The sequence below is a fragment of the Phyllostomus hastatus genome, unplaced genomic scaffold (genome assembly GCF_019186645.2).
Source record: "Phyllostomus hastatus isolate PE091 unplaced genomic scaffold, TTU_PhHast_1.1 phas_contig_64, whole genome shotgun sequence".
Classification (NCBI taxonomy): Eukaryota; Metazoa; Chordata; class Mammalia; order Chiroptera; family Phyllostomidae; genus Phyllostomus; species Phyllostomus hastatus.
In genome coordinates this window covers 3,469,699-3,484,602 of record NW_025333928.1, presented here as the reverse complement: position 1 = coordinate 3,484,602, position 14,904 = coordinate 3,469,699, and the positions used below count along the sequence as shown (strand labels likewise).

At 38.8% G+C, this 14,904-nt stretch overlaps 1 protein-coding gene across 1 annotated transcript in view; it reads left to right on the top strand.

Annotated features, from left to right (window-relative positions):
- Positions 1-1,486: 1,486 nt before the first annotated feature.
- Positions 1,487-14,904, top strand: part of CDR2 (cerebellar degeneration related protein 2) — a 31,563-nt gene continuing 18,145 nt past the window's right edge. Inside the window, exons 1-2 of the mRNA XM_045849350.1 lie at positions 1,487-1,836; positions 9,653-9,765. Of these exons, the coding sequence (XP_045705306.1) occupies positions 1,755-1,836; positions 9,653-9,765 (195 nt within the window). The 5' untranslated portion in view covers positions 1,487-1,754. The remainder of the gene's footprint in view (positions 1,837-9,652; positions 9,766-14,904) is intronic.

Genomic DNA, 14,904 nt, shown 5'->3' with positions numbered 1-14,904 from the left:
TTAAAAAGAACTCACTAATATCAAAAGGCAGAAAGCATGGCTTTATTTTTAAAAAATGTATTGATTTGAGAAGGAGATCGATTTGTTGTTCACTTATTTATGCATTTATTGGTTGCTTCTTCTGTGCCTTGACCCAGGATGTAACCTGCAACCTTGGCGCATTGAACTACACTCTAAACAACTGAACTACCCTGCCAGGGAGTGTGACTTTTTTTTTTTTTTTTTTTGGTCATTTCAAGCTATCAATAACTTTCATTCTCCAGATACTTCTTTCTGAAAGAGAATGTTAAAAGAATATTTCAATACACTTTCCCTTTTGATCTGGGGTCAAAATGAGCTATTTGCCATGATGAAAAAAAGCTAGCACTTTCAATTTGGGAAGATCAGATTCATGATTCTAGCCCTTCAGATTCCACATATCACCACCAGCAAATCCTACATCCAACCATCTCTCTTTCCAAAGAGCTTTAGCTGTAGTAACTCTGAAATTAAGATGGTTTTCTTTTCTTTTGGCTCTGGACTAATGTCTCTACAAGAATATTGACAATAAAGCAGCAACGACTTTATATGGGACCTAGCTTTCTTATTTTTTTAACCTAGCAAACGTAGATCAGTAATAAGTTGCCTTTCAGGATACCTGGATTCAGCAGAAAGGGATTTGTGAGTTTACCATTCCTCTTTTATTATGATTATTACCTTCTAACACCATTATTCTTTCCACATGTATTTGTTGGCATTCTGCTCTAAAAGAGAGCTCTACATTCTCTTCTCTCCAGGTGCAATGTCATGATTGCAGAGGCTTAACTTGGGGCCTCTGAACCTTTTAAAAGTCTAATGCAAAGTTGCTTACAATTTTTTTCTAAGGAGATAGCTTCCACTGCATCCCCTGCGCTCCCAGGTTCTCAAGTGGGTCTGGGGCCCCCCGTTTTAACATTAGGAGCGAGTACAATTCCCAGACGTCAAGGAGAAAATGTGTGGCAGCCCTAAACTCCCGACCCACCACCTTAACTTTCCCTCATCAAGAAGAGAGAATCTGGGAGTCAAAAAGACCAGAAGGCCTACGGACACGAAGATCTCAGGTTCCCGGCACCCTCGGCACTCCCGACTGCAAGACAGACGACCCAAGACAACAGCCACGATCCGGATCCCCCGGATCCCGCCTTCCTGCCCACAAAGCCTGACAGTTGGTTGGCTGTCCCCCAGGCCAGACAACCACTGCAGAAGCGCCAACTCCAAACGCATTCTATTGAGCTTGATCCTACTACAGCTAAACGCGGAGAAGGGGGAGGGGCCTTGGGTCACTCAACGCTTTTCCCTGCCCTCTTTATTTTCTCCAGAGTTTCCATTGGCTTCTTGCCCTTAGACTGGAAGGTACGCGACCCTGCACTGAGACGCGATTGGACGAACTAGCTGCCGCTCGACCAGGGGCCCGCTCTCGATTGGCCAAGGGATCGCCGGGTTTGAATAGCAGACCCGGTCGGGGAGGGCTCTGCAGAAGTGCCACGTTGGGCCCTGCTGCGGCTCGAGGAACCGAGTCTGAGAGCCGGCTGGGGCTGTCTGGCCTGATTGCTGTCCGTTGGGCTGTTGGGAGGCACGAGGCGAGCTGGCAGGAGGCTCTGGACAGGTGACTCGGCGGAGTGTCCCGCCCGAGGGCGGGTCTGGCGGAGGGCGGAGGGGCCAGCGGAGCGCCCGGGGCAGTGGCTGAAGAGGGACGGAGGCGGCGGGGGCCGCTGCCCCCGGGAGAACCAGCCGAGATGCTGGCGGAAAACCTGGTGGAGGAGTTCGAGATGAAAGAGGACGACTCGTCATGGTACGACCACCAGGACCTCCAGCAAGGTGAGGCTGTGGGCAGCGGGTGGGCGGCCTGCCGGTGAGGCTCAGGGCGGTGAATGACAGGTTGCGTTTGCTTGCGACCCAAGGACGCCAGGTGCTGGGCATTGCCAGGCTCACCTGGCGTGGGGGCTGGCTGCACCTGCCCAACCCTCCGCGGGAGGCTCTGCGCTGGCCCGGGCAGCTGTGCAGTGGTTACCATCACCATAGCGCGTGTGAACCGCTAGCTCTGCGCCCGATACCTTCTGCTGCACTTCCCAGGTCAGTCGTCCCCACATTTTTCCAGGCTCTAAACACCAGGCTCCTCTGGGTAGGATCTGCGCTGGTGATATGGGTGGCGGTGCGCTGTGCAGGACCTGTGCCAATCCCTGGGCACACATGGTGGGGGCGGGAGGGTAACTGTTGTTGTTGTTGTTGTTGTTGTTGTTATTGTTAGCCCTATTTTCCAAGTGAGCAAAGCGGGGAGGCGGGGGCAAAACGACCAAGTGACTTCCCTGGAGTTAAGAGAGGGAGAACGCTCAGAATGAGGAGTCACGGTCGCTGTCCCAACCCTGTCTCTTCGTTGCCACCGGCATAGAGCTTCTTCAGTGACATGTTAGACTGTTGCGGGAAGAATTGTTTAGGCACAGGTCACCAGCCCTGAAATGACTTGAGGGCGTTTCTCCCTCTGCCTCTTCCCTCACTCAGGCTTGTCGGTTAAAAACTTGCTGATGCTGTGTCTCCAGCCAAGAAGCTTAGACAGACTTCAATTTGGAGACAGGTCCCCCTTATTTTGCATATTAATGGTAGGAACCTGCTATTGGGGGACGCTTTTTGTGTGCCAGGCACTGACTGGCCCTTAACACCTGTGTCATTTAATCCTCCCAACAGCTATGGAGGTAGAAGTAGATAGTGCTATTGGGGGAGCTAGGATTCCACTCCAAACTACAGAACAAACTTTCTTAACCACTGCCCTGAATAATCCTCAGAAACTTTTTTCAGTCTTCCTTTTCTGCAGTTCTGTATAAATCAGCTTTTTCAACTTTAACTTGCACTAAAGATTAACATTCATTTACATACTTATTAAATGACCATGATAATCATTGAACTTGGTGGGGGAGGGAATGTAGGGTTGAAGGACTCACACTTAGTAAAGGAAAATAAAACAAACATCTCTTTGGGGAAAGGGAAGGTGATTTCTTAAATCAATATACTGTGGACAGGACAGTCACTTAAACCAAAGTAGTTCACCATTATACTTGTGTAGTAGAAGCTACTTAACAGCTGCTGTGCAGTATTGGCCATTATGTTCTCTATGTCCACAAGACAAATTTGGCTTACATTTTAACAAGCCTGTTTTCAGAATTCCCCATAAGGATTGATGGCCTAGTTTGATACTTTCTCCAGGACTAATGTGACAACCATTGTGCAGTTGCAACATTTCCTTATAATAAAGTAAGCAGTTTGTATAATAAAAGCTAAATATTTTTCTTCCCTGCCTTTAAGAAGCATAGATCTGTACAGGCTTGTTTTTTGGTTTGTTTTGTTTTCAATCTAGCATAATACGTAGCACATAATAGAAGCTCAATTTTAGTATTTGTTGGACTGAACTGAGGCACTCATCCAGGATTACTGTTTTCATAGCTCTCTTCTCTCAGGTACATTAGTCCACACTGCAGTTTCTCCTGTGGGAGGTTGCTAGGAGCAGCCATTTGTAATATGTCAGTCTACTTCAGAAGCAAATGCAACTTGTTGGGGTTACACGTAGAATTCTCTAACCTCTGATCAGAAGGAAGTCATCAGGTGGTCAAGTTAATGAAACCTTAAAGAACACAGATCTGAACATCCTTAATGCTAGTTTGCATTTGGAATTTCTTCTGTGCTTCTCAAAGGTCTTTTACATTGGTTATTACAGTGGACTTTGACATAACCATATATGTCGTAACCAAGTTTGTGGGGTAGGAATAGATTGAAATTCCAATGATCGTAACTTATGAATATGCCTGTCCTGTTAAACACATTGATAAGCAAATGTAGTGGAATTTTATCAAGTACAGACATCTGTCTATTCATCTGTTAATATCCTCACTTTGGGCAGACCTTGTTTTATTGCACTTCACTTCAGTGCACTACACAGCTGTTTTGTTTTTTTAAAAAAGGCAAGGCTTTCCACCAGCAAAAAGATTATGACTCGCTTTATTGGGATACTTGCTTTATTATAGAGGTCTGGAACCAAACTCATAATATCTTTGAGATCTGCCTGTATTAATGTTACTGAACAAGCCTCGTTTGGAGAGAGCTACCAAAACAACTTTTTAATATCCTGTTCTCTAAGTCTTAGAACTATAAGGTCTTTTTTCCTTTATCAATAGAAGCATTATTTAGGTAGATTGATTTTTTTTTTTTGGTATCAAAGTTTGCTGGGGCATTCTTTTTTAAATTAAAACTGCTGAAAAATATTGAACCTCAGAAGGCTCTGGTCTCCTATTCATACCTTCTTAGAAACATATAAAGGCAAGAGAAAACCCTTTGCTTTTACAAAACACTTTGATGAAGAGATTGTCTTTTGTCAGAGGGCTGAGTTGGCATGGAAGAATACTGATGATGGTCTCTGTGGGTATGATCCTTTCTGGGACAGCAGGAGCCTTCTGTATAGGTAATGGCGGCGCTTGCTTTGAAATGTGCCCCTGAGAGCAAGGTGAAAAGACTTCAGAGACTGGATTTTCTTTTAGATCAGCTGCTATTATAATTGTCATTTGCTGAGTTGTACAAGTTTAGAATAAGGATTCAGGTTTCCACTGCATGGGTCAGCAAGTGAAAGCTTAGTTTAATGGAATTCTAAGATTCCTGCTTCTTTTCAAGATGAGTATATTTTCCTGGTGAGTAACTAACTTGCTGAATCACTGTTTGGAGGGCCATTAAAACTGACATCATCATTTTTCTTGCTGTTTACATTCAAGTTTTTTACTTTCCCGATTATAGTAACATTGGCAACAGGAATTACACAGAAGCATCACCAAATCACACACTTGACTTTGTAAGAGGAAAAGCTTTCAGCCTTAATAGTATTGAATTACGGCTACAGACCACAGCTAACATGGGAATATATTTTCCTCATGATTTTGAAAAAAGTGAGGACAATAAGAAAATTATAATAGCAGTGAAATCTAAAGTTTTCCAAATTCTGGAAGACAGACCCTTCTAAAAATTCACTCTGGCTGCTGGAGCAAATTTTTTTCTGCCTAAGCATAGGGCTGAGTGAAGTGTCTGTTTAAAGCTAATAGTGTCCAGTGTTAAAATGGATTATCATTTGCAAAGGCTGATTAGTGAAAGAATATTAAACATGAAGGTATTGCTAGGTTATGGTTCTCAAGCCCATAGTAAATCTGTAGTATTTTTAGTGCTGCCTAGGCCAATTCAATAGGGTTTAGAAAAGACAACCTCTTAATGAAAATCCTTATTGGAAAGTAGATGAATAGGTACATAGGGCTTCAAAACTATTTTGTTTCCTTTTCTTTTGTGCCTTACTTAAAAACAATAACAAAGAACATTCAATACTCTCCCATTCCCCCCACTAATTATTTAGAAAACCTTTTGGGCTTACTGCCAGCATTTGGCTCTATTTGGTTATGGAAGCCGTATACTACATGACAGGAAATGAACTTTTTTTGAAGACCAAAAAAGAACCCTTGTCCTTAAACTAACAGATGAAGTAATATCCTTTTATACAGTGTGACTTCACAGGCGCTTTCTTGTAGTTGAAACTTGTCTTGCTAGAATTCTATCCTAAACAGCCTATGAAATATGTAAGAGACTGAGGCTTGAGGCTTGAGGTTACTGAGCAAGGTTGGGCTTTGTTTGACTGGAAATAAGGGCTGAGAGAGGACAAGTCCCAAGTTCTTTCTGGTTGCTGTTGACTGGAAGTATGCTTTACTTGGTGTCTCTCTTTCTGAAGCAGCAGGAGAGCTGTTCCTGGCTGTGTATGAAGTAGCACAGGTGATTCCATAAGAGAATGGAAGTAGGTAAGGGTGGTCTGAAGTTAGTCTTGATTCAGGTTTTGACTGCTAGTTAAAACCATCTTTGGTGAGTCTCTGGTCATTCCCAGTGATGAATTACTCAACTTTAAAACAAGCCAGGCAAGATTTAAGTAATGTCTAGGTCATGTTTGTAGGCTTTGTCTCTAATACGGTGTAGTGGCTTCTATGTGGCACTGTGTATACACATTACTTACATTATGAGTACAAAATTACTTCTAGAACATCTTTAGCTGTACATAGTTCCATTTTCACTTAGTGCAAACAAGGTATTAACTTGCCTAGGGTTGTATGTACTTTGTTTGACAGAGCAGGTAGTAAAAGCCAGGTAGTTCAACTCTAGTTTCTCTTTGCCGTCTGTGAAAACAAGCAAAAAGATTAAGTACCTCAACTAGGGAAATCAGTACTCTCTACCTTAAAGAAATGTGTGGACACCCCTGTCAATAGTCTTAAAGCTGTGTAGATGTGGATAATAAAATAGAGAGTGGTGGTGAGAGTGAGAGTTAGAACCTGGTGGCAGGAGTTTCTGTTTTACCTGTGACTTGTGTAGACTTGATCAGGTCAGTTAGCACCTTTGTGCTTAAAGTTGTCTCATCTGAAAAACTGGGCTAAATACCTTGAAAACATATAAAGACAAATGTCTCACATGATTTGAGCTGTTTGTAAAGGTTCTATGTCTTTTGAATACAAGATGTTATTTCATAGACTTGTTATCTGGAGTCTTTAGTACATTAATAGGCATTATTAATATTTAAATCATGAGGGAATGTATTTTAAGACCTGTCTATCCACACTACACTGATTTATTTCAAATGGGAGTAAAATGTTTAATATGAGCTGGAGTGGTCTATGGTCGATTTTGCTGCTGTGTTTTTTTCCAAATGAGGGAAAACCAACTAAGTAGAATACTAATTATATACTGGAATGAATAGCACCACTGACAATATGTATTGCTTTTCTGTTACCACTTATTTTAGGTTGAGTTTTAATATTGGTGGTAATGAATAGATGTAAACCTTATTTGTCAATTTCTAAAAATTAAGTTTAAAAGTCATATAGTGAGGGTTCCCTGTTTTTGTAACAAATACTTTTTTTATGATAAATATTTGTATTACATTAAGTAAAATTACTTCCCATATACTTAGAATAAAAGTCAAGCTTTCTTTACTATGGCCTATAAAATCTTATTATGATACAATCACTGCCTACTTCTCCAACTTCACCCCATCCCATACTCTTCCCCAATGCTTCTATCACACCAGCTTTTGGTCGAGCTGTAGGATATGCCAAGTTCTCTCCTGTTGTATTATCTCTGTCTGGCTTTTACATGGTGAGATCCAAGCTTTAGCTAAATGTCTCCTCAGAGTGATTTTCCTTGTGACTACCCTTTCTAAAGTAGTTCCTTTGTTTATTATCACCAAATCCATTTTTTTCCTTTTTTGTTTTTATCTCACACTACATCCAGTTGGGTTAACACATCCTTTTAGCTCTACTTTCAAAATATATCCAGAATCCTATCCTTCTCTCCATCTCCATCTCTGCCACCCTAGTCCAAGCCACCATCATCTCTCACCCAGTTGATTTCAGTATCCATTTGTCACCTTGCTTTCACCTTTGTCCCTTCCCCTCTGCTTATATAGCAGCCAGAATGATCCTGTCACTGAGTTACGTTTCACTCAGCAAAACCTTGACCTCCTTAGTTGGGTCCTACAGAAGCTGGCCAATCTTGGAGCCCTCTGATTTGTCTTCTACTTCCCCCATCATCCCCCTCCTCCCTACACACACACACACACACACACACACACTTTGTTTCAGCTTCATTGATGTCCTTATTAGCTCTAGTGATGCTTCCTCCTAGGAGACCCTGTTTTGCCTCTGCCTGGAATGTTGGTTGCCTAGGTAGATCTACATGGTCATTTATTCTGTTTCCTCATATCTTAATTCTATTATCCTCATTACATTATTAAATCTCAAACTTCCACACCCATACTCTTCCTATTCCCCTTCTTTATTTTATTTTTTCTCTTTAGCACTTCCTGCTGTCATATATCTTCTCATGCTATTTCTCCCAATAGAATATAAGCTCCATGTAGGCAGGGAATTTTTTTAGCTAAATTCGTTCTTACAGCCTCAGTATTCAGGATGGTACCTGAATGAACTAAAGAAGTGTAGACCCATTGCTAGAAATAATGATAAAGATTTATTCAAATGTCTTAGGGTTCACAAATGGAAAACATAACTAGGCAATACCCAGAATGTTCTGAAGATGAAAGAAAAGCTAAGAGTTCTTAGAGTTCTTACAGTAAAAAAATATGTTCTTGAGAAAAATCAGTCCTGCATTCTTAGCCTTTGGATTGGTCCCAGATGGTCATCCTCTGGATAACTGGTGGACTGGATAATGGATGTCAGGTGGCCTGGATATGTGAACATTGTTTCCTTAGTCCTTCATAGGGTAATCAGCTGGTGAGATCCAGGCATTGACTCAGGACTGAAAAGGTCAAAAGTTTAAGTTCCTAGGCTGGTTTAAAAAGAACAGAATCTTTTTTCCTCAGGCCTCAGCCTACTTGACTGTAGTAATTTAGCAGCTTGACTGTAGTGAGTCCATGTTATTTCCTCACTATGTTCCTCACTGGTATTATTGAGTGTATGAATGCATATATGTATGAAGAGTGTTTATCAGTTTGCAAGTTTATCTATGTGCTTGCTGTCTGGCTTCACCATTAATCTAGAGAAGCAGGAACTTCATCCATTATATTTACCCTTCTGTAGCCAAAGCTTAGCAGAGTGCCCAGCAATAAACACATTCATTCTTTGCCTTTGTATTGCAACTTAGTTTGTAAAGTATTTCCTTCTGTATTATTTCATTTGATTTTACAATCATATTGTCCCTAAACAAGAATACTAAGTGTAGGACGCTTGAAAGCCCTATATTGTACTCAGTTGAGTGCATTTCCTACCATATTAAAGGATCTCTATGAAGTTTACTATGCAGATAGTGATTTCAGTTAACTGTTAGGACTAGTGTAATTTTTAGTATCATTAAATTTTTGTTTCTGGGATTGTGTACAGACAGATCCTGTCTTATGTGCATTTATGCCTAAGAGATGAAAATTGAGGTTTAAAATAGAAATATGATTCTGTGCTACATCAAAGTATTGTATGAGCTACTGACATGTGATTACCTCAAAAACTATAGCTGTGCTGCTTGTCTGGTTTGCTCATCTTGAAGAAGGGCATGAGAGAAGTAGAAAAAAAATGAAAGACCTAGAGCAATGTTCATATGACAGATGTATTTTTTGACCTAGTAAGTTTTATTCTCCTTTGGGGGCCAGGGCCTATAAAAACAAATTTTGCTTTGACAGTTGCAATAATACATTAACACATTTACAGCAGTCAGATTTCTTGGGAACTTTAGAGACTATTAAATATCTGCCTGTGCATTGGTCTAGGCTCCGTCCAAAAAAAGTAAATGATCAAGATATTAATAAATTCAGCTCATTAGCAAATAATTATGATCTTAGAAGTCACAATGCTGAACAATCACTCCTGGACTAATGAGTACATCTCCATGAAGTACATCAGTCTTCTTCATGTCTCACAAGTAGGAGTACGTAAGAGAGCACATTTCAAGTAGAGGGCCCTAGTTCAACTGGATCTTAAGTAGGATTCAGGTTTCCTACAGGGCCATTCCATCTTCCTCAGGGCTCTGACTTAAACTTTCTATGTTGGGTTGGATCTTGGTTCATTTATAAGGACTGGGTTACATAAAATATTTGAGTGAAATCATTTGCATTCTTCACTTGTTCTAGATCTCCAACTTGCTGCTGAGCTTGGGAAGACATTACTGAATCGGAACACAGAGTTGGAGGATTCTCTTCAGCAGATGTATACAACCAATCAGGAGCAGTTACAGGAAATTGAGGTAATTTACTCAGTGGAAGAGTTACACTTGGAGGTGTGGCATGTTGCTACTGTTATACCAATCATATTCTGCTACAATGACACTTGCAATTAAAATAATGTTTAATTTCTAACACAGACTTCATTGAGAAGAAAAACCATCAGAGAGGGCAGAGAGGTTGATTTCAACTTTTGTTAGGCTTTCTCAACACATTTCTCTCTGCACTTTTGGTGAGGTATATTGAAGTAAATGATCCAGTATTTGCCAGTCTTTGAAACAAAATAAAGCTGTGAATATTATACTTAGTTTTTACTGTTTTCTTTTAAAAGTGAATTATGCAAAGAGGTATAAGAAAATAAATACAATGAACACCCGTGTATCCACCATCCATCTTAAGAAAAAAAACTACTCATACCGTTGAAACTTCTTGCTTGCATCTACCCTTCTCTTCTGCCCTAACTCCTATCCCTGCCCCAGATGACACAGTAGAACCAGCTTGTGTCCATGTGCAAAAAAATGTAAAAGACCTTAGAAGAGTAATAAGAACTTACCGAGCTCTGATTATATCAATATACTGAATCTGGTGCTGGAAATTCAAACAAGTAGAATTCAAACAGTCCTTACTTCAAAGTAATCAAAGTTACACAAATTCAGTTTTTCAATACAAATAAACCTATCATCAAAAGTAAGATAAATTTATAATCTCGATATCCTTAATTTTATATCATAGCTATAATTAAAGTACATATAATAATCTTCATCAGGATTTATGAATATAGCCACTGATGTGACTGAAATACAGTTTTATAGTTCTAGGAAGGTACATCTTGTAATGATACTGAAATCATCAGCTACTGTTTTTATAATTGCATACATTCAACATCAAAAGAGCATAGGACATGCCATACATGAAATGAATTTAATTACTTTCACAGTTTCACAGAAATTGAAAAATGAAAAAAAAAGCAAATGTTTTAGAAATATGAACTAGCCAAATGTCACACATGTTTAAGTAACATTTCTACTTTGGCTCATAGACTGTTTTTCAGATCATTGGAAGATTTCACACTGAGGACCTAGTGCATAAACATGAATACATTATATACTGTGATATATATTTATTTGTATTTGTATTTTCATAGTCTCAATACATTGGATTGATGGGTTTTTTATCCTCACCTAAGGACATACTTCTTGATTTGAGAGAGAGAGAAGTGTGGGGGGTGGGTAGAGGGAAAGAGAAAGAAACATCAGTGTGACAGAGAAACATGGATAGGTTGCCTGCCACATGTGCCCCAGGGATGGAACCTGCAACCTAGGCATGTGCCCTGACCAGGACTCAAACCTGTAACCTTTCAGTTTACAGGACAATGCTCCAACCACTGAGCCACATTAGGCAGGGTGGATTGATTTTTTTTATGAAAGTACCTATAAACCATTATAACTGAATACTATTACTGGTATTTTGGCAAATCTCCCAAGTATAGATGGAAAATAGTCCAAATATTTGCATAATTAATAGAATGATGCCTATTTATTCCTATAGGAGATCACAAATAGTTTTATGATCCAAGTAACTTGTCTCTCTACCTTTGTTTTCTGTGGCATTGAGGATAGTTAAACAGATAAAACATGATTGACATTCTGAAAAATTCCAAATGTCTTTTGATTCTCCAAATCTGCAAATAACGCTCCATCATCTCATGTCTTCCATGAGATATTGCAAAGTGTAATGAAAATGAAATATCCAGTTTAGACCTTAATGATTAAATAAACATAAAATTAAGTACATGTATGAGCTGTTCAAGTAAATTTAGTGTATAGTACTTCCAAAAACATATTCATGAACCTCTTTTCTTTTTCTTAAAAAAATATTTCAATTGCAATTCACATATAATATTGTATTAGTTTCAGGTATGCAGCATAGTGATTAGTCATTTATATAACTTAATGAAGACATCACCAATAAGTCTTTTACCCACCGGACAACATACATAGTTATTACAATATTATTTTTAAGTATATTTTAAGTATACTATTACAGTTATCCCATTCTTTTCTTTCTCCTCTTTATGCCCCTCCACCTGGTACCCCCATTCCCTCCAGCATTCCCTCCCCTCTTAGTTCATAGTTCATGTCCATGGGTCATACATATAAGTTCTTTGGCTTCTCCATTACCTATACGATTCTTACCCTCCCCCTGTCTATTTTGTACCTACCATTTATGCTTCTTATTCCCTGTACTTTTTCCTCTATTCTCCCCCCATTCCCTCCCCACTGATATCATTCCTTGTTATCTCCATCTCTCTGATTCTGTTCCTGTTCTAGCTGTTTGTTTAGTGTTTGTTTTTTAAGATTTTATTTATGTATTTTTAGACGGGGGGGAAGGAAAGGAGAAAGAGAAGGGGAGAAACATCAGATTCTCTCACACCCCAGCTGGGGACCTGGCGCACAACCCAGGCATGTCCCTAACTGGGAATCGAACCTACAACCTTTTGGTTCTCAGGCCAGCACTCAATCCACTGAGCCACACCAGCCAGGGCATGTTTTTGTTCTTGTTTTTTGAGGTTCAGCTGTTGATAGTTGTGAGTTTGTTGCCATTTTACTGTTCATATTTTTGTCTTCTTTTTCTTAGATAAGTGCCTTTAACATTTCATATAATAAAAGCTTGGTGATGATGAACTCCTTTAACTTGACCTTATCTGAGAAGCACTTGATCTGCCCTTCCATTCTAAATGAAAGCTTTGCTGGATAGAGCAATCTTGGATGTAGGTCCTTGCCTTTCATGACTGAATACTTCCGTCCAGCGCCTTCTTACCTGCAAAGGTTCTTTTGAGAAATAAGCTGATGGTCTTATGGGAACTCCTTTGTAGGTAACTCTCTTCTTTTCTCTTGCTGCTTTTAAGAGACTCTCCTTCTCTTTAATCTTGGGTGATGTAATTATGCTGTGGTTTGTTACCTCCATTCCCACTGGCTGAGAGTTTTTATCATAAATGGACACTGGATTTTGTCAAATGCCATTTCTTCATCTATTGATACTATAATACAATTTTTTATTCTTCAGTTTGTTTATATGGTGTAAATGTTAATTGACTTGCAGATATTGTATTGGGTTGGCCAAAAAGTCCATTATGTTTTTTTCTGTAAAATAAAAAACACATTTGTCATTTTCACCAATAACTTGATTGATTTGGATATCTTGAGTATGTCATCTATCTCCCGCTATTGGCTTCTAATGGGTAGAGGCCAAAGGTGCTGCTAAATATCTTTTAATGCATAAGACAGCCCCACAGCAAAGAATTACTTGGCCAAAAAGTCAGGAGTACCAAGAAGCTTCACAAACCACTTTTGAAACATTTGATCAGTCACAGCACCTTCTCCATACACTGCACAAATCTTTTTTTTTTGCACCTTACCTTTCTTGCAATAATAAAGCATAATACACTGAAAGTGTTGTGTATCTTCTTCCATCTTAAATAGTAAAGTGGCTACATAAAAATTCACCAATTTTGATAAGATTCTGTTTTAAGTGCACACTGATGTGACAGTTGTCACAATACAATCTGACAATGTTTCAAATGAGGTTAAAGAGAACCAAGTAAGCACTACTGGAGCCATTGTACAGAAAAATATAAATGAACTTTTTGGCCAACCCAATACCAACATTGCATCCCAGGATAAATCCCACATGATTTTGGTGTTTGATTTTTTTTTTTTTTAGTGTATTACTGAACTCATTTACTAATATTTTTGTTAAGGATTTTTGCATGTATATTCATCAAAGGTATAGACCTATAATTTTCTTTTTTTGTAATGTCTTCATCTGGTTTTGCAATCAGAGCAATCCTGGCTTCCTGAAGTAAGCTTGGGAGCCTTCCTTCCTCTTCAGTTTTTTTAAATGGTTTGAGGAGAATAGGTAAATTTTTGTATATTTGGTAAAATTCACCTGTGAAGGCATCTGGTTCAGTACTTTTGTTTGATGGTAACGTTTTGATTAGAGATTTGGTTTCATTAGTTGTTATCAATTTGTTTGGATTTTCTGTTTCTTCTTGATTTAGTCTTGGAAGATTGCATGTTTCTAGAAACATATTCATTTCTTCCAAGATGTCCATTATATTGGCAATAATTATTCATAGTATTTTTTAATAATTTTTTTGTATTTCAGTGTGGATTGTCAGTTTTCTCTCATTTCTGGTTTTCTTTATTTGGGTCCTTGTCTTTTTTTTTCTTTTTTAAAAGTTTACCAATTTCTATTCACTTTGGCTTTGTTTGTTTTATTTGTTCTTTTTCTAGTTTTTTTAGGTGTATGGTGCTTATTTGAGATTTGTCTTGTTTCTTGAGGTAGGGCTGTATTGCTATGAATTTTGCTCTGCTTTGGCTGTGTCCCATAGATTTTGGGGGTTATGGTTTCCTTTTCATTTGTCTCAAGGTATCTTTTGATTTCTCCCTTGATCTCATTGTTAACCCATTCATTGTTAAGTAGTATGTTATGTTGCCTTCATGTGTTCATGTTTTTTTTCAGTTTTCTCCTTATAATTTATTTCCAGTTTCATACCATTGTGATGGAAGATGCTTGATATTATTTCAGTCTTTTAAAATTTATTGAGCCTTGCTTTGTGACCTAATGTGTTCTATGCTAGAAAATGTTCCATGTGCACTTAAAAAGAATATATATTCTCCTGCTTTGAGGTGAAATGTTCTAAAAATATCAATTAAATTCATCTGCTTTAGTATGTCATTAAGGGCTGTTGTTACCTTGTTGAGTTTCTGTCTGGATGATCTATCCATTGAAGTCAATGGGGTGTTAAAGTCCCCTAGTTTTACTGTTACTGTCCATCTCTCCCTTTATGTCCATCAATATTTGCTTTATGTATTTAGCTGCTTCTCCTTAGGGTGCATAAACGTTTACAAGGGTTATATCCTCCTGTTGTATGGATCCCTTTATCATTATGTTGTTCTTATTCTCTTGTTATAGCCTTTGTTTTAAAGTCTATTTGTCTGACATTAGTATTGCTGCCCTGGGGTTTTTGTTTGTTTGTTTGTTTCCATTTGCACAAAATATATTTTTCCATTCCTTTACTTGCAGTCTGTGTCCTTTGAGCTGCAGTTGTTCTCTTCTAGGTAACACATGTAAGTGTCATGTTTTCTTATCAATTCAAC